Genomic DNA, 24,463 nt, shown 5'->3' on the forward strand with positions numbered 1-24,463 from the left:
AAAAAAGCATTATACCAAACCTTCGTCATTTGCTGTCCTTGATACACCATCTATCGTTTTCTTAATGCGTTGAATTATACAATGTTTATGTATACAATTTTTTCGGCCACTGTCTTAAGCGATCGCACCGTTGCCGTCTGGGCCCAGTATAGCACGTTGCATCACGTTTGTGTCCTTACATTTGCATTGTGCATAATGAATAGCTCTATATTCGCGTTTTTTCTCCCCTTTCTTTTTTATCGCACAGGGCACGCAGCGCTCACCCTACGAAGCAGACTAAAATGCAGCATATACCGCAGCGAGAGCGATTCCAACGACAATAATCTCAACTGCAATTCATCATGCCTAGTAAGTGTCGTAATTCATTCATTCATTCTCTAGTGGTTATGGCGCTCGACTGCTGACCCGAAGGTCGCGGTATCGAATCCCGGCCGTGGCGGCTGCATTTTCGATGGAGGCGAAAATGTTTGAGGCCCGTGTACTTAGATTTAGGTGCACGTTAAGGAACCCCAGGTGGTCGAAATTTCCGGAGCCCTCCACAACGGCGTCCCTCGTAATCATATTAAGGTTTTGGGACGTTAAACCTCAGATATTATTATCATTATTCATTCATTCTACTTGACGGCCAATTACAACGCAGTTTCGTAATGCGTAGAATGAGTAGTTCCATATATCGCAGACATATGTAGAAGATCTACATCCGTACGAAGTTTCTCGATTAAAGTGCGAGTGGCAGAGCTTACCTCGAAGCCCTCTGAAACTTTCACTGGTGCTGTTTTTATTGTTTACTCAAGCTTGATTATTTACTAATATCATTGTGACAATGTGATGTGTGGCAAACGTAATGTGCAGAGATAGATAGATGGATGGATGGATGGATGGATGGATGGATGGATGGATGGATGGATGGATGGATGGATGGATGGATGGATGGATGGATGGACGGACGGACGGACGGACGGACGGACGGATGGATGGATGCTAATTTTCCTGCGTTTGGTCGATTGTATCGTTTCCTAAAAATCAAACAATTCTTCTCCTCTTTTAGAGAAAACTCTCCGGACCTTGTCATCAGCAAGTATGTTCCTGAGCTTTAAGCAAAGCTACATTACTACATGCTTTAAAACGCCTTATACGTGTATAACGCGGACGCGACTGCAATACGAGGTGTACTTTTGTTGGAGCAGTGAAAGCCGCGTACTTACGCTTAGGTGCACGCTGCTAAGGGAACCAAAGAGGTGAAAATTTATGTCGAGTCCCTACAACGGAGTGCCTCATATCGTGGTTTTGGCGTATAAAAGTCGAGAATATTTTATTTATGTTCTTTGTTTTAGATGCGAAAGCATCTTATGCTCGGGGCAGTGTCCGTTCTGCGGCGTCCGCACCCATACTGCGCATGCGCCAACTCTCCCCCTCTCCTCGCGTGAGCGCGAAGAGGTGGGAGGAGGTGGCGTGAGCGCTGTCTCGCTTCGTTTCTCCTCTTGAGAAAAACTTGGCAGTGGGCTAGTTGGTTAAACATAATCGATGATTTTTGCGCAAACTTTACAAAAAGTGACTGGGGACAGAGAAAGACCACACACACGGCACATATGAGCGCAAACCAACAACTGCTTATTAGAACTATGGAATGCAATATATACGGTGACCCACGCATGCGCAACGCTGCCCTAGCTACGACGCCCCCTGCTCTCCTTTATCATCTTGATTTCCATATTTTTCCTCTCCCGTTTCTCTCTCTCCGCCACAGCTGTGCGCTCGTATATAATGCGGCGCGCGCTCGCTTCCGTTGCATCTCCTTGGCAACGGAGCTATGGACGCTCGCGAAGCTGAACGTAAACGGCAACGCCGGCAAGCGAATCTCGAAGCTGTGAGGCTGCGAAAGCGCGCGTTCGCTGTGCTTCCGTCATTCTCTCTCTGTGCAACGGTGTGCGAAACGCTATGAACAACGTCGGCGCTAGTTGCAGCGGCAGCGCCACCGCCGCGGAGCAGAGGAAGGCTCGGGAAGCCGAACGTAAACGTCAGAAAAAAATAAAACAGCGCTTACTTAAACACAAGACGAAGGAAGAAGAGACACACACGGCGCTGAACTTGCAACTGGTTTAATCAAAAACAACACGTACTTTTCAAGGCGAGCGCGCATGCTCATTGTCAAAGATAAATCACTTGTCAAACCATAAGGCAAAGCCTCGTGTGAGCCCACTAGTGACCCCTGGTTAACAGGCACATTTCTTTCGAAGATAACGCCAGGGAAGGTTGGCTAACGCAATCACTGGCCTTCCTTGATATGTGAAATGCCTCAGCTACTTCTCTAGTGTAGCTGTCATTATGAACAAACAAGATTTTTGTATCAACAAAAAAAAAAACGGTACACACTGACACTCAAAACAGTGCTTGGACAAGTTAGTTACTTTCTTTGGTAATGAATTCTTGTGCTCAAGAAGCCTCACAATAATGCACCGCCCTGTTCGCCCTATGTATGTACGGCCGCACGACAAGGGTATCTGGTACACAACAGCGATTTTGCACGGAACAAACTTGTTAACATGTTTTATTTGGCAGCCTGAGCTTCTTCCCGATGCCTCTATCTTCCTTTGAACTGCGGCTCCCACCTTGCCCACTTTATTAGGAGCAGAGAACAGCACATTAACACCATACCTGGCGCCTACTTTCCGAAACTTATGGGAAAGAGAATGCACGTAAGGCATTACGGCTACCTTTCGATCCCCGTCATCCATATTACTGCGCTTCTCTAGGTCGCGTTTCGATGGTTTCAATGTTCTCATTAATCTACTCACACATTCTACAAGAACCGAGTCTTTGAAACCGGCTTCCTTGCATCGACGTACCTGGGTCTCTAGACTAGTACTCATCTTGTGAGCACAAGACTTCTTTACTGCCATTCCTAGGCAGCCCGAGACCACGGCGTTTTTTACAAGTTGAGAGTAAGCGCTGTTTTACATTTTTACCATGGAACCTCACCAACTCGCCCAACTTGCGTGTCTTCTTCAGTAAACGTCAGCGTCGGCAAGCGGTAATTCAAACGCCTCGACAACCACCGTCTCATAAGTCACATAAGAGAAACGGAATCTCCGTTGCGCACCCCCCGTGCTGCTTTCGCATCACACCGTGGTTGCCTGTAGGGGATATGATGTGTAATTTTTTATGTAAGTTGTGAAGCCAACTTTCAGGCCCGTTTAGTTCGCGTAACGTCATGCTAGAATGCATAGGCCTTCATTCTAAACGGCCACAGGCTTGTATCGATACGCTTGGGTGAGCCGGTCACCATGAATTTGATTGCGCATGCGCAGGTTCTCAACGAGGTTGTCGTGGACAGGGGTCCTTCGCCCTACCTATCCAACATTGACCTCTACCTGGACGGTAAACTCATCACCACTGTCCAGGGTGACGGTGAGTATATATTAGCCACACCACATGAAATCGCTCACCATTCTTGTAGCCAAAGGGGTGGAGGGTTCAACCTGCTTCTAAATTTTTACATTTATTTGTACTATATCAGAGACACTGACATGCATAAAGAAAGGTCGCCCCCCCCCCCCCCCCAAATTAACTTATGGTGGCCAGTCGTCCACCGCTTACTGATCTGGCCCCTTTCGCTCAGGTATGAGATTCCTCGACTGAAGACTCCATTTGTTTGTCATGTACACTAAGGGAAGGTTCTAAAGAAAAAAAGGGGGGGGGGTTAGAGACTGACACTGCATAAGAACGCTAAAGACTGCGCCAAATCATCGACGACCAGCATTCCACAGCAAAGCAGCTGCTGTATAGGCACCACAGACTGGGTGTACAACATGATTTGTTGAGCGCTGAGCTATGAGAGGAAAGGGCGGGCTACGTTACGATGCGAATACTCGTGGCTTGCCTTGCTTATTGTGTGCATCGTCTCTTTCGTGCGTACGAGTACTGGGCTGGTGGCTAGACATCGGATGTGGAGGGAGCTACTTTTGCGATAATGCATTTAGTGAATTGGCAATACCGTTTCGATAACTGTCGGTCTAGCTGATTGGGTGGCGGGTTGGTTGATTGGCAATTGGTTGATTGATTGATTGATTGATTGATTGATTGATTGATTGATTGAAATCAATCGATTGATTGCTGACTGCCTATTGTAGGTGTGATCCTATGCTGATTGACTTACTGACAGTCTAGTTGATTGATTGATTGATTGATTGATTGATTGATTGATTGATTGATTGATTGATTGATTGATTGATTGATTGATTGATTGATTGATTGATTGATTGACTGATTGATTGTAGGTCTTATTGTGTCCACGCCCACGGGTTCCACGGCGTACGCGGTGGCGGCGGGTGCCTCGATGATCCATCCCAGCGTGCCTGCCATCATGGTGACGCCCATCTGCCCGCACTCCCTCTCATTCCGCTCCATCGTCGTGCCGGCCGGCGTGGAGCTCAAGGTACAATACACATTATACCGCCTATCAAGGCCTCGTTTCACGATAACCGCGCCGCATTTCTTTGATATAACAAACTCGCCCTAGTGCTCCACGGAAGCTGCAAGTATGGCAGTTTCAACCAGCATGGAAAGTATGCACGTGGTGCATGAAGTTGCTTAATACTCGGATCTTTTTGACTTCGAGAGACCTTATAGCTTTATGAAAATTGACCAGCGTCCATTGGCTGTGGTAGTGGCGTGTTGATGATGATAGAGTCGTACGTTTTGTAGCAGGCGCGGGCACATTCCTGCGTATTTAGGCGAATATAAGCAAACAAATAATATAAGAAGATCTACATCCATACGCGTGGTTAACCTCGCGTGTTTCTGCAGTGCCTCCGGGATCGGCCCACCTTTGACCAAGCGACGATGGCTTCTGATGACGTCAGGTTATGTGACGTCGTAGTGATATTACCACGACGTCAATAATTTTGGCGACCTGTGACGCCATGCCGTCACAGCGTGCCGTCATCGCATGATGATGATTTCTTGTACCACTGGTGTTGACGCCGACGCTGACGGTCACTTTTCGGGTTTGATGCTTGATGTTTTTCGTGTTCGTGTTCGTGTTTTCGTGCGTTGAGGCGTCTAAGGCTTTCGCCTTATGCTTTTCGTGCGCAGATAATGGTTTCGCCTGAGGCCCGCAGTTCGGTGTGGGCCTCCTTCGACGGTCGCCTTCGTCAGGAGCTCCAACATGGAGAAAGGTGGGTTCCGTTACGTAGGCGCGAAGCAAACGGTCCTCCTCTATATTATCCTTGCGGTCCACTCCTCTTGGCCTATATATACATTTACTGGAGATACAGCTTAGGGCTGTCTGGATGTCAGAGTGACCACCACGATGACTTTAGAAAGTAGAGTCAAGCCACCCGAAATCGCAACATTACTGGACGACTTCGACGCTCCAGGACTGTCAGCAATATTTGCGTTAGGCGACAGGCATGTCGTGTTATTCATAATGTAACCTGTCAATCATGTCCGTCAGACACTCATGTCTTCCTATGCCAATTTATATGTATACCAAGATGGGGAGTTTTATTCTTACAAGACTTTTTCCTAATATTCTTAAAACCGGAAGTTAGTGCTCGACCGGAAGCGCTTGAAAGAGTAACAATAGTGTCATTTGTTGCCCGTGCCACTAATAGAGATAAGCTAATCTAAAATCAACGTTCCTTCCCGCAGCCTGAAGGTGACCACGTCAATTTACCCGGTGCCTTCGATCTGCGACCAGGACCAGATATCGGACTGGTTCGACAGCCTCGCCGAGTGCCTGCACTGGAACATGCGCAAGAAGCAGCGCCAGCTCACGGAAAGCTCTGACATCGAGAAGACGACCTCAGAGCCCAAATAATCCGCGACTTATTCTGTTAACGACGACTACTCTGTCCTCGCCTCCCACTCGTTTTATTTCAAGCGTTTTTTTTTTTGTTGTTGTCTTAGTGACCCTGTATACAAATGAAGAAAACTTGATCGCGATCGTGTGGAGTTGTTTGTTTTACACTGTTCAAGATATTTAAGCAGGTTTAGTCATGAACTCCAGGCCCCGAGACGATGCTATGTGCATGCCTAGGCCATGGAGCTATACACAAAAAATTAGGATTGTGCCAGGTGACTGTGTGCTATAAGGTATTGTGGCTGTGCGCGTGTTTCAATACGGCATCTAACTATTGCGTAGTCTTGATCGATATACCCTAAAGTGATACTTCATGGTACCTCACTTCAACGAAGGCTATTCGTTTCGTCAGAGTCGCTTCCGCTGACAGTAACCAATCAGTTGTTTCCGCTGCTGCGGGGACCCGAATACCGGCCGCCGCGGCCGCATTTCGATGGAGGCGAAATGCTAGAGTCCCGGATACTTTTGATTTAGGTGCACAGGTGGTCGAAACTTCCGCAGCCCTCCACTACAGCGTCCCTCATGATCATATTGAGGTTCTGGGACGTAAAGTCCCAGCAATTATTATTGTTGTGACCATAGGCGTGCGCAGGGTTCCCCTACAGGGGGGGGGGGGGGGAGCGAAGGTTCGTCGCGGCGCCCCCCTTCCTATTAAGTCAATGTATGGGGCAGACTCTGCGCCCCCCTCTTCTAAGGTGACCAGGGGGGGGGGGCACCCCCCTGCCCCCCCTCTGCGCACGCCTATGGTTATGACATAGTTATACAGTGGACGCACGAATACCGCACGTGCAGGCAAATTCCACCATCTATGTTTTTTGGGCCAATCATAGACATCCTCCGATGCAATCAGAGTCTAAGAGATAGCGAATATAGCGAAAGAAGATGGCTAATACTATATGTATTTAATGTAATGAATAGAAGAAAAAAACTTTTTTGGCCAATCGTAGCCCTCCTTCGATGCGATCAGTGTCAAGAAGGATAACTAAGAAGATAGATAATATTATATTTAATGCAATGAATATAAAAAATGTAAATACATTTAATGTGCAATGAATATAAAAAATGTAAATCCATTTAATGTAACAAATAGAAAGCAATCAGTGTCATGAAGGATAACTATTATATTTAATGCAATGAATAGAAACAATGTAAATCAATTTATTGTAACGAATAGGAACAATCAGTCTAGAAGGATAGCTAAGAAGATAGATATATTTTATGCATTTAGTAGAGACAGTGTAAATCCATCAAAATCACGCGGTGATGTCGTTCTAAAGCCAATGATCCAGAACCGCGTACGCTTCACACGGCGGTTATTCAAGAGCGCCACAGTCTTAGCACACAGTCCACGTATCGGGCAACGGCGCTGCAGTCGTAAAGGTTAGGCTTAACAGCAGCATCGTCAGCAACACTGCCGTCGGCGGTGTATCGGCGACACCCCGGCTGCTGAAGTACTTGAAGGAGCGGTATAGGTCACGGTTCTGTGCGTCGAAGGTGGGCCTCAACTGGCCGGCCATGTGGTAGACGCAGTAGTTGAGCGACACGAACATGTTCCGTCGAAGAGTGTCTATCTGCATGCGGCGCGAAGCATAAGCCACGAGATGAGCATCTGTCGCGTAACGACGTCGTAAAAAATAAATAACAAGGTAGCTTTGCACTAGTGGTGCCAAGCCTGAAGGAAAAGAGGAGCTGAGCGGATTAGCTTAATCCGGATTAACTTAGTCATTAGGCTGAATTAATTAGCCTTCATTAGGTTTAACTTGACTAGGCATGACTTAATTAGGCTTGACAACTCTTAACTAAGCTAAACTTGGCCATTCTCAACTCAGTTTAATGAGACTCGACTTAGACTTAATTAACATTAGCTTAATTAGCTTGATTAGGTTTAACTTGGCTTAACTAGGCCCAAGTAAAGTTAACTTCGCTTCACGCGGCAACGTCGTAGCTAGGCCGAATTTTCTCTTCGAAGGAAACGGACTAACGAAAAGCTTAACAGCTCCACTGAAAAAAAAAAAAAAAAACAGCAGATACCGCCTAACAATGATTACCGCAGTCAACTTGTATAGCACTACTGGCCGTTGATGAAGTAATTAAGGTGCTTAGCTGCACCCACATTCCACGACACTCCGTCTTCGTTAATCAGCCTTTCACATTTTCCTGTGCTGCCCTCTGCCGTTTTGGTAGGGTTATAGTAGTGGCCGGGCATAGAGGAGGAGGCGCTGTGTTAGGACAACCGGTATCGTTAGAATGAAAGCCTCCGAGATCAAGAGGCGTTTCGCGATTTTTCCGCTTGGGGAAGGTCGCATGCGTCGTGGCACTGTGAAAAAAAAAAAGAAGCATTGTGAAAATCTGTCATGTCACGGCGACTGGCGCGGGAACTTGAAGGTGGCGTCGCCACTCGCATTTTCTTTATGCGCGTTTTCTCGCTTGCCAAGCGCCTTCTCGCAGCAAGCGTGGTGTTTCCGGTGTTGCGAAAGAGTAATTTACGAATATGAGAAAAATCGTCTTTCTCTTCAGTATACGTCCCTTTGAAACAACAACTCCAAATATGTACAGCAGTATACCGCTGGTGAAGCATTGGTCACCTGGTCCTCTCCGATGGAGGCGGGCTTGGCCATCACCATGGTGGGTATGCTGCTCGTGCAGGGCGGGAAAGTCAGCGATCCCGAGTAGGCGTAGTAGTGCTGCGCGTTGGGCGCCATGAGCGCGCTCAGCCGCATCTGCACCGGCACTCGAGCGCCCCACACGCCGCGCAGCTGCCGCGTGCTCTGAACGAGGGGCTCGAGGGCCTTCACGCTGCCCGGGACCTCCTGCACGCGAAATGGGCGCGCTCTGCAACATAGCTTGGACAGATGCCCTAAATGCTGCGACTCATCTTTCGCAAAGCCTATTTACGCGGATCAGTAGCTGTAGTACGTTCGCGATGTGTATGCAATGCTTACGCGGAAGAGGACGGACACAATTGCGGCACCAGAATTGTCGTAAAGGCAGCTTGTTGTGGTTGGCTTCTTGGAAGAGAACAGAAGCTGCATCTGCAGGTATGGATAAAGCGCATGCGTGTACCACATGTATAAGCACGACTGTCGTTTAGGATGATTTGACATTAGAAATGCTCAAGGATTCGGCGCTTGTGTAGTTTTGCTGCTGCCACTCAACGCCACCTGTACGCACCGATGCCCCGCCACGGTGGTCTAGTGGATATGGCGCTCGACTGCTGACCCGGAAGTCGCGGGATCGAATCCCGGCCGCGGCGGCTGCATTTTCGATGGAGGCAAAAATGTTCGAGGCCCGTGTACGTATATTTACGTGCACGTTAAAGAACCCCAGGTGGTTGAAATTTCCAGAGCCCTCCACTGCGGCGCCTCTCATAATCATATCGTGGTTTTGGGACGTTAAACCCCAGATATTATTATTATGTACGCACCGATTTCTTCCAGTACAGCGAAAGCTGCGTGTCATATATCTATACGAGCCAGAATAAAAAAAAAAGCATGCTGGAGGACTTCCTGATTGACCGCCCCTCACCCCCACCCCACCTCAATCATCGTCCGTCGCGACGCCCATTGAATAAGCCGAAGCGCAAAAGATGGATTAGCAGAATTCAATGCCAGAGCCCAAAGATTGTGCAAGAGCCGTTTCAACCAATCAATTCAAGTTTATTTACCAGGTAAATCTCGATAGAAACTGGTTAACGTTTCGCTGTCAGGAGCCTTTGCTGCATCACACGGAGCCTTCTCTCACCTGGCCTATGGCCAAGACTCCGTGTTGATGTCACCTGCATAGCTCTGATGGCACCACAAAGCCAGCGGAACAAAACGAGAGCATTGGGCGCGCGCGCGACGCGAGCGCCACTGTGCGACAGGGAAGTGCAGCGCACACTACAGAGCATGGCCTTCGAGATGGCGGGCCCGCGGCGTGCGCCGAGCGCTTGCCATCTCGGAGGCCATGTACGGAGTGACGTCAGAATCTATCACCCGCACGCATATCCGCAACCATTCTTGCTCCCCTCCCCTCTACATGGAGTTGACTCCACCCACTCACGTGACCCCTATTTGCACCAACCACAGACACTGCGTTATTAAAGTGGAGAGCTGGGCCAGTTGGTACCGGTTCATGATATGTAGAACAGCGCAAAGGACAAGAGACGGCATAGCCTGTCCTGATCTTTTCTACGAACCCTTGTCCTTTGCGTTGTTCTACATCACACACGGACACTGACCGCGGTTCACAGTATCATGCCAAGATGCAAACAAGATCAGCAATCAAGATGTCCTGATTGACATCTTGATTTCTGGACCCGTCCGGTGATTTGATAAGTGCAAACGAATAAAAAATGTCTCCTTGCGTCTAGAATGAAATGAAGTGTGCAACCATTTTCATTACAGATGCATAATTATGGCTCATAATTCTGCCAGCGTACCTCGGCGACGTACTTCTCGTTGTCGATGCGATGCTCGGTGCCGGGCCCCGTCGATCGCCCGAAACGCAGGATTACGCGAGACAGGTTGTAGCGGACGGGCAGCGGACCGCCATACATGCTCACCGTTCCATCAATCAGGGTTATGTAGACTGCAAGGGCACCACGTCAACATTCCCCGTATGAACACGCGTGAACCAATCAAGGAGAACACTCTTCAAGAAGAGAAACAAAAAAGTCCAGCCAGTTGCACGCCGTGAAAAACTTCGGACAGCGAAGCTGTAAGCGTGCGTGTGTATGTGATTGGCTAGCGAGATCACGTGCACCGTTATCATCATCATCATCATTTAGCATCATTATTATTTCGAATAGTATCATCATCATTTAGCAACATCATTTCGAGAATTACCATCATCATCATCATGAGATGATTCATCAGATAACATTCGCATAAAGCTGCGACAATGACTTGCGATAGCGTGTGCAGGTCTCACATAACTATGCTGCAGCTTGCTCGCCATCAGTATAGGCGAGCTTCAAGAGCGCGTTGACGAAGTTTCTTTTACAAAAAAAAAAATTGATTGTCGATGAAGTTGCTTTAAAAAAAATGTTTAACTGTGGGGTTTACACGCCTCGAAACTGGACTTTGGATGGGTGTACGGGCGCTTAACCTTTAGATTACTTGGAGCATAACTTGTATTTCGTTACTCCTTGCAATCTTTGCGATGTTCCATCGAATTTTACTTTTGTTATTTTATTTACACACTTCTTTTTCATTCTTTCTGTGCAAACCAGCTAGGGGTATTGCGGAGACAACCTACACAGAGTCAAACGTCGATATAACGAAATCCTCAAAAGAGCGGCTCTGTCCACCTTCATTCGTAGGCTCCAGGGGCTGTGTTCCGAAACGGTGACTTTTGGCGACACTTTCCACTTTCGTGAGGTTTTACGAGACTACAAGACTATATCACCGGACGCGTTCCGCCATTCAGGGGTCACAGCGGTGTGTCATTGTTCTAGCTGTTTATAAGACTAGTATGACACGTTGGACTAGTTGGTGCATTACAACGAGGAAATATATATCCAGCCAAGGACAAATGAACACAGGAAACGATGAAGAAGACAGGGCCAGCCGCTTTCCTGTCATCTTCACCTTTTCCTGTATTCGTTTATAAGACAGAGGGACAGAAACGCTGTTACTTGCAGGCACTGAATCTTGATATACAGCGGAAGTGTAAGTATCGCCGAAGGAAATCGTCTCGCAATGCCGCTTCAGGAGATATCGTGGTGGAAATTCATCAGCATGGTGGAACTGACGCGTGCTGTGAAGGGTGCACAGTGGAGGGAGAATCACTCTACGAGGGCCGTACCCAGGAATTTTTTTCGGGGGGTGTTTGTGTGTAGAACGGCTAACTTTGGCAACTGGTGGTGACTGTAAAGGCGTGCAAGTATTTTAGTGTCACCCGAAAAGTTAAAGCATGAAAACATTTCGGGGGGTGTCAGAACCCCCAGAACCCCCCCCCCCCCCCCCTTAGTTACGGCCCTGCACTCTACGTATATATATAATGTCGAAACGAAGCAACGTCCGAGACAACACTCACTGCCGTGCACGCCGTTCTCGACGAAGTATCCGTAGAGGTTCTCGAATCCGGTGTAGTAGATAGGCTTGAACTGGCGGAACTGGCTGTCCAGGTACTGGACGTGGATCGGCGACTGCACAGCGTCGCCGCACGACTCGTACCTGGTCTTCCATTCCGGATACTCTGCAGTGCACGAATGAATGAGGTTTGTTGCGAGGAAAATTCAGAGCCCTTCAACTATACTGTGAAGATGAACAACCAGCGAGCGTGCAGCTGCACGTTCTGCGGCAGCGACTTCGCGTCGTTTAAATTTAGCGCCCATTCGCGCTTCTGTGCACGTTGGCGCTCCTTCAGGTCCCGCCATTCTTCCTCTGCGCGGACGATACGCTTCCGCCCCACAGCAAGTCCAAAGGGCAACTGCTGGTAACAGCGCTAGCGCGATCTCTACGTCATGAGACAAAGGGTCACAACTATTGGTGCGAAGTGCCACCGCCGAGTATCGCGACACTTGTGAAAGAGGTATCGGCGGTGCCGAGGGGCGCCCAAAATTGTTCTACGCGTCGTTTTGTCCGCGGACGCAATACGCTATAACATATATAGCCATACGCAGATTCGTTGTAATGTATATGTGTGTAATAATGTAATGTGCATAGTGACCGGTACACGTACCATTATCTACAATCGCGGTACTTCCCGGACGTTTACTTTTGATGTCGCCGGCACACACTTTTGATAAAATAATGATTGTTTGGGATATGGCGTCGAGAAGCCGTTGAAGAACTCGATACCGTCGAGATGATTAAAAGAGGGCTTTATTTGACACTGAGTGAGACCATTAAGACCCTGCTAGTAGTTCTATGTCCCCGTTTTTTCTCGTGCTCACTGGTACTTCTTTCTCCTCTTCTGTCGGCTCGCTGGTGCTCGCGATGGAAACAACATTCCCGGCCGCGCAAATGAAGTTAATTACAGAGTTCCAGCGGGTATAGCTTTTGTATGGGCCTTGTCACAATCAGACCTCCTTGCTGTTTAATCTTGCACGAACGGACATGCCCATCTGAACTTCTAAAAACCTGAAGGATTCTTGCAAGTTTCCATAGTTGTCTAGGTGACGTCTCGGAATGTACGATAACGATGTCACCTTCCTTTAGATCCGTGGCTCGTTGATTGCCTGCGAAGTGTGCAGACCGGAGCTGCAGCAAATATTCTTTCCGCCATCGCTTCCAAAAATTCTCGGTTAGAAGCCTTCTGTAGGCATGTCGGCGAATGACATCCGATCGTCTCGAGTTGGCGTCAACGTCGACCGTGTCATATGGCATAGCAGTTAGTCGACGTCCAAGCAGTAGATCGGCTGGAGTCAAAGTGCACGTTTCCGCTTCGTCTGTCGCGACAAAGGTTAGAGGCCTAGAGTTGATTACTGCTTCGACTTCTGTCAGCACTGTCATAATTTCTTCAAAGTTGAGGCATGCTCTCCCGAGAATCTTACGCAGCGAAGTCTTCACCGATCTTATCAGTCGCTCCCACCATCCACCCCACCATGGTGCATTGGGCACTATAAACTTCCAGAGAATGCCGTTGACAGTGAGATGGTTCGCGACGTCCTCTTCTTTGAAGATGTGACATAGGCGCTTTAAATCCGCTGACGTCTTTTGAAAGGTCCTCGCGTTGTCCGAATAGATAACGCGGGGCAGTCCCCTCCGGCTGACAAACTGTCGCAAGCATAATATGAATGTTTCAGCTGTCATGTTGGAGACGAGCTCAAGGTGAATTGCTCGCGAAACAGCACAGGTGAAAAGTGCTACGTAGCACTTTGCGTCGCCGTCTTGCGTGCGTGCTAGGAGCGGGCCTGCGAAATCTACACCAACAACCTCGAAAGGGTTTGTTGGCTCTATCCGGTGACTTGGTAAAGGCGCTGTTGGAGCACTTCCTGGTCTGGCGGCGAATCGTTTGCACACGTTGCAACTGCGTACAACTTTTTTCACCAAGACACGCCCGCGACAAATCCAGCAGTGCTCTCTGAGCTGGGTGAGCGTCTCTCGTACACCGTTGTGTAGGACTTGCTGATGTGCTCTGATGACAACCAGACCGGAGTAATGATGCTTTGCTGGGAGAAGTATTGGATGCTTGACTGTTAGCGGTGACTTCAGGAGCGACAAGCGTCCACCGACTCTGAGAATTCCGTCAGCATCTATAAACGGGCGAAGGTTAGCAATGCAGGAAGTGTGTTTCAGTGTCCGTCCGCGTGTTAGGCAGTTCACTTCTGCATGAAATTCTTGGTTTTGGACGTGTTTAACCCAGTAGTGCTCGGCCCGCAGGACTTCTGTCGCAGTCAGGTGGCTAGTTTCTTCTGTTTTGTGTCGGCAGCGGTCTGTAAATCGAAACACCCAAGCTGTGATTCGCAGCAAGTGCTGAAGCTTGCTGAAACGCTCAATGTTTATAATTGGAATAAGTCTCTCCGTTGCCGTCACTACTTGAACAGCTGCTATCTCGCTTCTGGCAGCTTCATCCATGTCCGGTGAAATTGTAGGTTGGAGCCCAGTGAACCACTGATATCCTGTCAACATAGAAATAAGATCCATACGTCTACGTCTATCGATAACGTCTAATCAACATCCCCATAATGTGCCATCCTTACAGTCTAGGGAGCCGACGTATTATTAACGTCGTATGCACTTCTATCTTAGACAAAAACTAGACGTCGCAAATGATGTCGCATATACGTGCTCACAACATCAAATGCATTGCAAAACTTTCTGTCGTCTAAACCGCTTTAGTTGACGTTTAGAATGATAATCTATTCTGGCATGTAAAGTCTAGAATGTGCTCGAAAATAAATGGACATGTAACATTCGAGCGTGCGTAATGCCTTAATTGCGCGAGGAGATAAAGCGCGCGAACGACCATAAAATTAACATGCGTGGCGTTATAGTGCTGCCGTACATGATAGCGCGAAATCATGCAGCCCGAAGGTGCTTTTAAGTGTGAAGCACTTTAGGGGCCTGGGCTGTCGTCGCTTGGCGTAACGCAAGCAAAACCACATATAGAAAAATAGAAAAGAGGAAGCAAGCGAGAAATAGAAAGAGATGGAAAAGGAAGAAATAGGAAGAAATATAGAAAGGGCAAGGGAAATAAATAGATAAAAATAGAGGAGAAATAAAGACAGAAAAAAAGAAAGAGCGGAGGAAAGAAAGAGATAACTCAAGAGAAACAAACCCCAGCCCCGCACTTCCTTCAGGCTTGGCACCACTAGTGCAAAGCTGCCTTAATTTATTTTTTTAACCCTCGTACTGCCCCGTTTGAGCAATGGAGCAAACATACAAGGTCGACCACATCTAGTACTCAAGCCAGTAAAACCAGAACATTTATTCAACTTCACCAAGGAAACATATGTGTCGTCTGATCAATGTATCGATAAACACAATAACAATTTTTTTAATGATGTATGAAACACCAAGTTCTTTATATGAGGGCTTCAATACAAGCTAGAATGAGGTGTTCACCTTGGATGTAGACGAGCGTGCAGGGCATGGCTGCGGCTGCCCTTTGATGCGAAAAAAAAATGTTACAGCAAGTCAAAAGGTACGTTCTTTCTCGAAGCGCTATGTATAAATTCAATATAACGCTACTATACAGTTCTGTACACATTACACTCTAAATGAAAACACTCTAAATGAAACAGGGGAGGAAAGGGGAGATGGTTTCGTGCTGCGTATTCGGTGCGCCTACAAGGTGAGGCGGAGAGAAACGACAAAATGATGGCAAGAAACTTGTTGACCACTTTTTTTTTTTTGTGCGGATAGCCTTACAGATTTCTCTGTGTTCGCGTGCGTCTAAGCTGATCTGCATACGTGAGCTGAATTGAGGTGGTTGCAAACAATCCTACTTACCTGCTGTTACAGCAGTGTTATTGTATAGCAGGTGTTAATTGGCCCCTTCATAGCTCTCTCAACCTTACGATGAGACATCAGCCAGGTTTTACTACGTCGCGTGCCCACAAGTTAAGGGAATCGAGCACATATCATCTGAAAAGCAAGACTCTAATCTACTATAATACCTAATTACAGCAAGCATCTCTTGCTTTGACGCCATCCCCAGTGCGCGTACAAGACATTTAAGCCACGCAGAAAGCACACTGATAACTACACTACGGAATTTTCGATTTAGTCCGCCGCTGTTGCAGAGTGGTTACGACGTTTGACCGCTGGCCTGAAGGACGCGGGTTTGATCCCGGTTGTGGTGGTCGCCTTTCGATGGAGGCGAAATGCCCGCGCACTGTGGGTGTCCTCAGAGACAAAAAAGTTAAGGCAGCTGGGTGCCAAACCTGAAAGAAGCGCGGAGCTGGGCGGCCCTCTTTTGTTTCGCTTTAGTTTTAGATGTGAAGCATCTTATGACGGAGTTCAATCCGGTGGTGGTGGTGGTGGTGTGCGGCGTGACCACCCTTACTGCGCATGCGCAAACCTCCACTCCCTCTCTCCCCTTTCCCTCTCCACATCACCCCTCCCCTTCCCCCTCTCATTTCCCTTTCCCACCCCTTCTCTACCTCCCATCTCCACTCCTCTCAAAAAGGGAAAGGGAAATGAGAGGGGGAAGGGGAGGGGTGATGTGGAGAGGGAAAGGGGAGAGAGGGAGTGGAGGTTTGCGCATGCGCAGTAAGGGTGGTCACGCCGCACACCACCACCACCACCACCGGATTGAACTCCGTCATAAGATGCTTCACATCTAAAACTAAAGCGAAACAAAAGAGGGCCGCCCAGCTCCGCGCTTCTTTCAGGTTTGGCACCCAGCTGCCTTAACTTTTTTGTCTCTGAGGACACCCACAGTGCGCGGGCATTTCGCCTCCATCGAAAGGCGACCACCACAACCGGGATCAAACCCGCGTCCTTCAGGCCAGCGGTCAAACGTCGTAACCACTCTGCAACAGCGGCGGACTAAATCGAAAATTCCGTAGTGTAGTTATCAGTGTGCTTTCTGCGTGGCTTAAATGTCTTGTACGCGCACTGGGGATGGCGTCAAAGCAAGAGATGCTTGCTGTAATTAGGTATTATAGTAGATTAGAGTCTTGCTTTTCAGATGATATGTGCTCGATTCCCTTAACTTGTGGGCACGCGACGTAGTAAAACCTGGCTGATGTCTCATCGTAAGGTTGAGAGAGCTATGAAGGGGCCAATTAACACCTGCTATACAATAACACTGCTGTAACAGCAGGTAAGTAGTATTGTTTGCAACCACCTCAATTCAGCTCACGTATGCAGATCAGCTTAGACGCACGCGAACACAGAGAAATTTGTAAGGCTATCCGCACAAAAAAAAAAAAAAGTGGTCAACAAGTTTCTTGCCATCATTTTGTCGTTTCTCTCCGCCTCACCTTGTAGGCGCACCGAATACGCAGCCCGAAACCTTGCTCTTCCGCTCAGTGTACCGTAATTGCTTGAATTTACAGCTACCTATACGACGTTGTACCATTATAGGTACGTGTAAATTGGCCTCTTCATAATCGCTGAGAACGCAGGGAAGTAATTGACAGACTAAGTTGCTGCAAAATATTGACGTGTCGCCGTGTTGCTCACGGCAATCAGCATTTTATAAACGGTGCCCGCTGCCAACCGCCGACTGCGTTAGCCCACCTACCTACGCCGAACAGTTTGTCTGCTTTGCCGACTGACATGGCCTGACAGCGCTTAAATACTTACGCACTTCGCTAGAAAGCTAGCAATGCAGGAGCATTGGCCGCCGGAGATCACAGGCTCAGTAACAACACTTCGCAGCCGCACTACTATTTCTTGAGCGTCCAAATTCACACCAGACGTTTACGTGCACGGACAGTGCAACATTTATTTCATCGTCGACCTTGCACATCGCGACAACCGAAACGAGGTACTCGGAAGCAAAAACACTCTCACCTTTTACAAAACACCACACGCAGACAGGAACAACGGAAAATAAACTCAAGACACAGCGCTGATGCACGGCGTTTTGACATCGCTATCTACAAAACGCAGTTGTTCCAACAGCAACCCGCACATACGCGCATGCACCTCTAACCGGCTGCCATCTTTGCCAGTGTGATGATCATGATGATGATAGTGAGGCCATTCCCTTTGTTACAGTGTACTAGACTGTACCTTTGTAGCGGGCGGGCACCAGCCAATAATAAATAAATAATACAATAAAAACAACAAAAACAAAAAACACACAGACATTTTCTTTTTTTTTTACTGCTTGCGGCGCGGTACGCGTGATTGGTCCGAATCACTCGCTTGCTGACGCATGCACGACTTGAGCCAATCACGCGAGCACGACCTATACTCCCCTGACCTGCCCAGATATCCCCATCTCCCAGATATCCCCACCTTCTGCCGCTAGGGCCGTAACATACCAGCGTCGTGGCGCTAGTCAGCACCTGTTCGCTGACGTCAGCTTCAGCGTTCGTGGTCATATTTCGGCCAACAGAGCCCTCATATTGCGTAATTCTTATGCACAAATGCAAAATAATTCGGCAATAAATATACTAAAAGTTATTCAGAAATTTTTCGCAATTAAAGGGACGTGACACCACATAGGCTGTCCTACAATATATGTAAGTCTACGGGTTTCCACGTTTGTCAACCAGTGTGCAATAAATACTTAACCGCACTGAATAGCTTACTTGACCAGCCGTCTAAGTGAAGAAATAGTCACATATATGCCGTCAGTTCATCACAGAATGCAGGCGTTCTTACTCGGCGCCGTCCAAACATCCGCAGAGTAGCAGACGAACAGGTTATAGGTGCTAAGCGCCACCAACGGTGCGCGGTTGAACGAGAGCGGGGACACGCGCTCCCAAAGGAACCCCGCCATCTGGGCAGGTCAGGAGTACAGTAGGTCGTGCACGCGAGGGCAAGCGGATGAGTGCGCTCATAGTTTCCGTTTCTCTATGGTGCGCCTTCCCATGCGCTTTCCGACTCAGTGCGTGCTTGCCCATCTTGATAGGCGTACTTCCAGCACGTTTCGAGCGGTCTCTCGTCATCCGGCATTTGTTTCCGATTTGTCCACTCTGAGCAGATTTTTCCCGTCTTCTTCGCTGCAAGAAAAGATCAACAGGAAAGTATGTTTCCAAATATGCGCCGCGGTATCGCTTGTGTAGCGTTCGTAGCTGAAACTTGAAAGTTAACGTGTTGTCGTGCGCAGGCAGTGTTGTAAATGAAAACTATGCCGACTATGCCTTCAGTGTTTCATGGACGTATATATGTTTCCAAATATACCCGTGTGTCGCGGTATTGCACGTGTAGCGTTTGTAGCTGCTATAGTTAGCGGGTTGGCGTACGTGCTTCGCGGGCTGTGATGTGAATGAAAACTATACCTTGAGTGTTTCATGTGTTAGTCAAATATGCGCCGCGGTATCGCTTGTGCGTAGCGTTCGTAGCTGAAAGTTAACGTGTTGTCGTGCGCAGGCAGTGTTGTAAATGAAAACTATGCCGACTATGCCTTCAGTGTTTCATGGTGAACGTATATGTTTCCAAATATACCCGTGTGTCGTGGTATTGCACGTGTAGCGTTTGTAGCTGCTATAGTTAGCGGGTTGGCGTACGTGCTTCGCGGGCTGTGATGTGAATGAAAACTATACCTTGAGTGTTTCATGTGTTAGTCACCAAGAAGTGTATGTAGTGCACGTGTCAAGCTCTGAATTACGAAAGTCTTTTTTGCTTGTTAATTCGTAGTGTCATACTTGTGTTATAATTTCAAAATTTGTTTCTCACAGTCATGTTCGGAAAAAGGCCCGTTGTGAAGTTGACAGTCTGTTTGAAGCTTTAGCAGAGCGTGACTCCGTAGCGTCACATGCACCGTATCTCCAGCATCAAGCACGAGGCGAAAGTTGTGGCAAAATACGCAGCTCTCGAGTAACTATGCCTATGCAGTATTCATTGGGAAGCGAATCGAGTGAAGCAGGATCGAAACTAGATTGCGGTGGTGACTTTGATAGCGAGAGCAAAGTCTCGGTGGACGGTGTCGATGGAGGCCTGGAACATGAGGATAGCGTTGGACGAGGAGAGTGCAACGTTCTCAATGTCTTTCCTGGGTCTAATGCTTTGGAATCGCGAGGAACGAGAGATCGTGACGTCAGCAGTGAGTCACCTACCTTCGCGAAAAGTCTGGCTAAGTGGGCGGTGGAACATAACATAACTCAGCGATCATTGACGCCTCTCTTGCGGCTCTTAAGGTCACATGATTGCTTCAGTGGCTTACCAAGCGATGGTCGTAGTTTGTTGGGAACCCCCCGTAACACTGCTGTTGCAGCAGGTATTGTAGAACTGTCTCCTGGAACCTACTGTCATTATGGGCTCAGGAAAGGGCTGGAACACATTTTGGGCTCCGCAGAGCGTGTCCCAGATGTAGTACCCCTTTGTTTTAATATAGATGGGCTTCCTTTGGCAAAGAGTTCGAAGCAGCAGCTTTGGCCAGTGCACTGCTGTGTCCGTGACCCAGACTTGGCTGATGATTTGCAGAAACCTTTTCTTGTAGGTGCATTTGTGGGTCCTTCAAAGCCAGACTGTGCTAATGACTTCTTGAAGCCATTTGTTTCCGAGCTGAAGGAGCTGCTTCAGTCTGGTATATCGGTATCTGGGAAAGTAGCAGAAATCAAAGTCAAAAGCATCATCTGTGATGCGCCGGCTCGGGCTTTTATATTCCAGATTAAAGGACACAGCAGTTACTATGGCTGTCCAAAATGTACAGCAGAGGGTAGCTTTCGTGAGAAAGTAGTTTTCTCTGCAACAGTAGGTAGACCTAGAACTGATGAGTCATTTCATCAGCAGGAGGACATGGATCACCATCTGGGAGTAACAATCTTGACTGAGCTACCAATAGACTGCATCATATGTGCACCACTTGATCCAATGCATCTGTTGTATCTTGGTGTTACGCGTAAACTTGTGAACCTGTGGTTTTCAGGACCTCTCAATGTTCGAATCGGGCCACTAAACCGAACAGAAATATCAAAACGCAGCTGTTCTCTTGAAAAGCATGTTCCTCAGGAGTTTGCACGTAAACCGAGGTCATTTGATGAAAAAGACAGGTGGAAAGCTACTGAGTTCAGACAGCTCTTGCACTACACTGGACCTGTGGTACTTGAAGGCAACCTTTCTGCTGCTGCCTATGCTAATTTCTTGACACTGCATGCAGCATCAAACATCCTTAGCACACCTTCTCTCTGTCATGAGCATGCAGACTATGCACAAACTCTTTTGGAGCATTTTGTCAATGGCTTTGTGGAATTGTATGGTGCATCAAATGTCTCGTACAATGTTCACTGTCTTTTGCATCTTGCTGCTGATGCAAAGGTGCATGGTACTATAGAATCTTTTTCAGCATTTGCTTTCGAAAACAATTTGCAGATGATCAAAAAGCTTCTTCGCCGGTCAGGCTGTCCCCTCCGCCAATTGTACAACAGGTTAAAAGAAGGTGATAACCTACAGAGCGTTTCCTCATCTTGCACTGTTGATGGATATGAGCTGCTTGGTAGCCATGAGGCAGCTGTTACCCCTACAGGCTGCATGAACCCTCAATATAAGGCAGTCAAATTTCGTTCCTTTACGGTTACCCTTAAAGCAGCCAACAACTGCTGCAAAGTGTGAAATGCGATTGCCCTTGTTGACGCTATAGCACACAGTAGCCAAGATGAGAGCCCTTGCATTGTAGGAAGGCAGTTTCTAGAAGTGAAACCACTGTACACACAACCGTTTGACTCTACGAGGCTCAGTATTGCTGTTGTTGACAGGCTTTCAAATGTCCAGTGCTGGTCAATCACTGACATTCAGAACAAGCTGGTTATCCTTCCTTACCATGATAAGTTTGTAGTTGTACCTTTACTTCATACGAGCTAGCTCGAACACTGTTCCTATGTTGAAAGAATAAACGCTGTTTATGTTCTAGCTCCTTGCTAATTTGTTGAATGCAGGCTACAGCAACAAAGAACTGAAATTTGTGCTAACATTCTGATAGAAAAATATTTTAATCTCTTCTAAAAAATGCATTCAGCATAGCGATGTTTCTTCATGCTGCCACTTAAGTGAGTGTATTAATGGTGTTTGATAGTAGCTGAATAAAGAAAGGTGGTGCTGACATTATGTCATGTTGTAGCTTCTGCAACTAAAAATTTCTGTACAACATTTATAATTTTGTTACTTTTTTATGAAGTTAGTTTGGCAGATGAGATGTCTAATATGTCCACTGAAATCTGAGAACACTGTAAAACAAAGGCAGTTGTTCGCGTTAGCTTTTGCGAAAAAATTTTAACCAGTCGATGTTTATGTTCATTTTTTGTCTGAGAGTGGTCACAGACAATTTTTTACAGATGCGCTTTTCCATTGTGGAATTTACTGAAGAGAAAACAGTAGCTGTTGTGCCCAACATATGGATTGTTGGTGGCAAATGCTATTGGCCACCAGGACCTGGCTGCAAAATGGCGACTGTTCAAAAAGCAAAAGCCCCCAACAAAGACTGGAAAATGTACAGCATTGTGGTGAAAACTACCTACAGTAAGTTTATTATGGATAGCTTTAACTTGAGTATGATGCATGCAGTTTCTCTGAATATGCGGGTTCTTATTATAGGCACATATCAAGAGGCTCGTAGAAATCTGGATCAAGCTCAGTACTCTGATGTTGAATCTGAGCACCTTCAGAAACGGAAGGTTAGACTGACCCTTTGGTTTACCATCATGCTACTCATATCGCATTTATGTTCTTTTTTCCCCACTCCTCGAACCTGCTGTGCAGTTTCGAGACAAAGCCCACAGTCTGTTCTGTCTTTTTAATAAGGTGTCAAAGCCAAGTCGTTACATCAGCGATGATGAAGTGCCTACTTTTCATTCACGCCTCACTGGTTCAAATGGACCGTCCACAGATGAACGTAAGTTGTCATACGAAGAGATTATTCTCTTTTGTAATATTCCTTTTTGCATGCAGGAATGGAGAACACTTGTGCAAATGCTTGCGACGAATTTCACGAAGGAGGAAACCAGTTGCAAGAGGTTGGCAACCAACAGAAAGGACAGGCAAGCAGCAGCTCACCCTTTTACAATACGTCATACTAAGTCTCTCTTTGTTGCCACACTCGGTCAATGCTGCATATTTCTTTTTAAGATGTCAAAGCCAAGCCACACCTTCAATGCTCTTTTGAAACCCCCCAGCAGCTTCCCTGGCCCATCTGGTTCAACACGTAAGCAAATAAGTCCTTAAGAGTGCTTCTTGTCTGACATGGTTTTGAATTTGCAGACAGAGACTGCGACACTCCGGCAGAAAACACTGAAGGTAATCATCCAAATTTCTGGCCTCATCTTCAGTTGACTAACTACTCAATACTTTGCAGATCTTTCAAGTGACTCTGACGAATCGGAAGATGGTTGTGGTAAGCATTGTACTTCCACTTTCCTTATGCTGGAGAGCATATATTAACTTATATGTAATTTTAAAAAAGTATCCTTATAAAGGCGCCATTGAAGCATGTAAATCAATTTAGCTGTATCTAAAACTTAAGATTTCTAGGCCAAGTTGTAGGGCTGCTAGGAGCCCAGCACAATAAATTGCATAGTTTCCCTTGAATGGATATTTAGTCATCCCTATATTCTGGGCAGCTGGGTGACGTTGCAGCACTTTCTTTGCAGAGATGCTGGATGGCCAGGAGACTGAAACTGGCATGCGTGACTCTGGTAAACTGTGAAAGCTTCTCGTTAGTCATGTGTTTTCAGTTATATATGTGCCCCCGGTAAACTTATCAGTCCAGTACTGACACTTTTTTAACCAAACCTGCATTAAAATTTTCATGTTTTGTCTGCAGCCATGGCTTCACCTCCTGCACGGGCAAAAAACAGGAAGGCGCTAACCCCAGAGGGTACGTTCAGCATCAACTAATGAGATTTTCATAGGTATTGTCTGGTTAAAGTGCAACTTTGGATGCATGTTCATGTTGCCAGGTGCAATGTAGGGCTAGTATACTTGAGAGGAATTAGTGTGCTGTTTTTTGTTGTCAATACAGCTTTTCACGTATTCACTAAAGTAAAGCTTGTCTTATTCCTCCACCTCCGTGTAGGGTAGCCAGCCAAGCCAAGCTTGGTTAACCTCCCTGCCTTTCGCCTTCGTTTTTCTCTCTTTCTATTCATTCTTCCCATGTGTGCCTGACTGATTAGCATACATGAAGTTTCTGTAAAGGACTCCCGACATCGAATGTTAAAGCTTGAAATGTTTGTGTTCATTGATTGTCTAGCGTACACAGGCATTACTGACTTGAGCACATCGTTCCAAATTAATGTGGTGAATGTTGCCTTTGAGAAATTTTAATTTGGTTTTGAATAACCGTGACTGTTCATCTGAGTAGGCAGCACATCTGGATATTGTCACTAGTATGATTAGGACAGGGGCCTCCTGTGATGTTTAACGATTAATGAGAGTATTCTCAGTCTCACAGACAAGTTTGCAGCGTTATTCTTCACTCTGTTGTGTGGCTGCTGTCAACGTGGTTCTGGCTGTTGGCACCAGTGCATGGCTTTTTTGAGTACTGTAGCAAGGAATTTTTTTTTTCAAAAGGGCACACTCGTGATAGAAATGTGGGTGCTCGGCAGGTGGGTGTGTT

General features: G+C 47.1%; 3 protein-coding genes across 5 annotated transcripts in view; 2 read left to right on the forward strand and 1 right to left on the reverse strand.

The window, feature by feature from the left end:
* The window catches only part of LOC119389871 (NAD kinase), a 50,952-nt gene extending 45,118 nt beyond the window's left edge, over positions 1-5,834 (forward strand). For all 3 annotated transcript variants that reach the window (XM_037657278.2, XM_037657283.2, XM_037657281.2), the window contains exons 7-11: positions 248-348; positions 3,309-3,408; positions 4,278-4,435; positions 5,095-5,177; positions 5,653-5,834. In XM_037657278.2, coding sequence (XP_037513206.1) covers positions 248-348; positions 3,309-3,408; positions 4,278-4,435; positions 5,095-5,177; positions 5,653-5,821 — 611 coding nt within the window. In that variant the 3' untranslated portion in view covers positions 5,822-5,834. The remainder of the gene's footprint in view (positions 1-247; positions 349-3,308; positions 3,409-4,277; positions 4,436-5,094; positions 5,178-5,652) is intronic.
* A 1,363-nt stretch (positions 5,835-7,197) lies between these two features.
* LOC119391168 (carbonic anhydrase 4) lies at positions 7,198-15,385 on the reverse strand. Its single transcript, XM_049415175.1, has 6 exons — positions 15,358-15,385; positions 11,882-12,043; positions 10,284-10,432; positions 8,806-8,895; positions 8,428-8,673; positions 7,198-7,434 (listed from the first exon to the last, which is right to left on the reverse strand). The coding sequence occupies exons 1-6, from the start codon at positions 15,383-15,385 to the stop codon at positions 7,198-7,200; spliced, it is 912 nt and encodes a 303-aa protein (XP_049271132.1).
* A 6,537-nt stretch (positions 15,386-21,922) lies between these two features.
* On the forward strand, positions 21,923-23,554 carry LOC119389873 (uncharacterized). Its single transcript, XM_049415176.1, has 8 exons — positions 21,923-22,371; positions 22,447-22,526; positions 22,654-22,744; positions 22,801-22,889; positions 22,978-23,053; positions 23,110-23,145; positions 23,204-23,242; positions 23,499-23,554. Exons 1-8 carry the CDS (start codon positions 22,137-22,139, stop codon positions 23,552-23,554), a joined length of 702 nt encoding a protein of 233 aa, XP_049271133.1. The 5' UTR covers positions 21,923-22,136.
* The last annotated feature ends 909 nt before the right edge of the window (positions 23,555-24,463 follow it).

This window comes from Rhipicephalus sanguineus, chromosome 4 (genome assembly GCF_013339695.2).
Source record: "Rhipicephalus sanguineus isolate Rsan-2018 chromosome 4, BIME_Rsan_1.4, whole genome shotgun sequence".
NCBI lineage: Eukaryota > Metazoa > Arthropoda > Arachnida > Ixodida > Ixodidae > Rhipicephalus > Rhipicephalus sanguineus.

What these genes read in the sequence shown, in the direction of transcription:
- LOC119391168 (XM_049415175.1), bottom strand. Translation starts at nt 15,385, where the DNA reads ATGCCCTGCACGCTCGTCTACATCCAAG. An exon ending in TTGTGTCCGTCCTCTTCCGC is followed by an intron (nt 8,674 to 8,805) that starts GTAAGCATTGCA and finishes TTTCGCGTGCAG; the next exon opens with GAGGTCCCGGGCAGCGTGAA. An exon ending in TGACCAATGCTTCACCAGCG is followed by an intron (nt 7,435 to 8,427) that starts GTATACTGCTGT and finishes CGCCGCATGCAG; the next exon opens with ATAGACACTCTTCGACGGAA.
- LOC119389873 (XM_049415176.1), top strand. Translation starts at nt 22,137, where the DNA reads ATGTTTATGTTCATTTTTTGTCTGAGAGTGGTCACAGACAATTTTTTA. An exon ending in GCAACCAACAGAAAGGACAG is followed by an intron (nt 22,890 to 22,977) that starts GCAAGCAGCAGC and finishes TTTCTTTTTAAG; the next exon opens with ATGTCAAAGCCAAGCCACAC. An exon ending in CGAATCGGAAGATGGTTGTG is followed by an intron (nt 23,243 to 23,498) that starts GTAAGCATTGTA and finishes CTTTCTTTGCAG; the next exon opens with AGATGCTGGATGGCCAGGAG.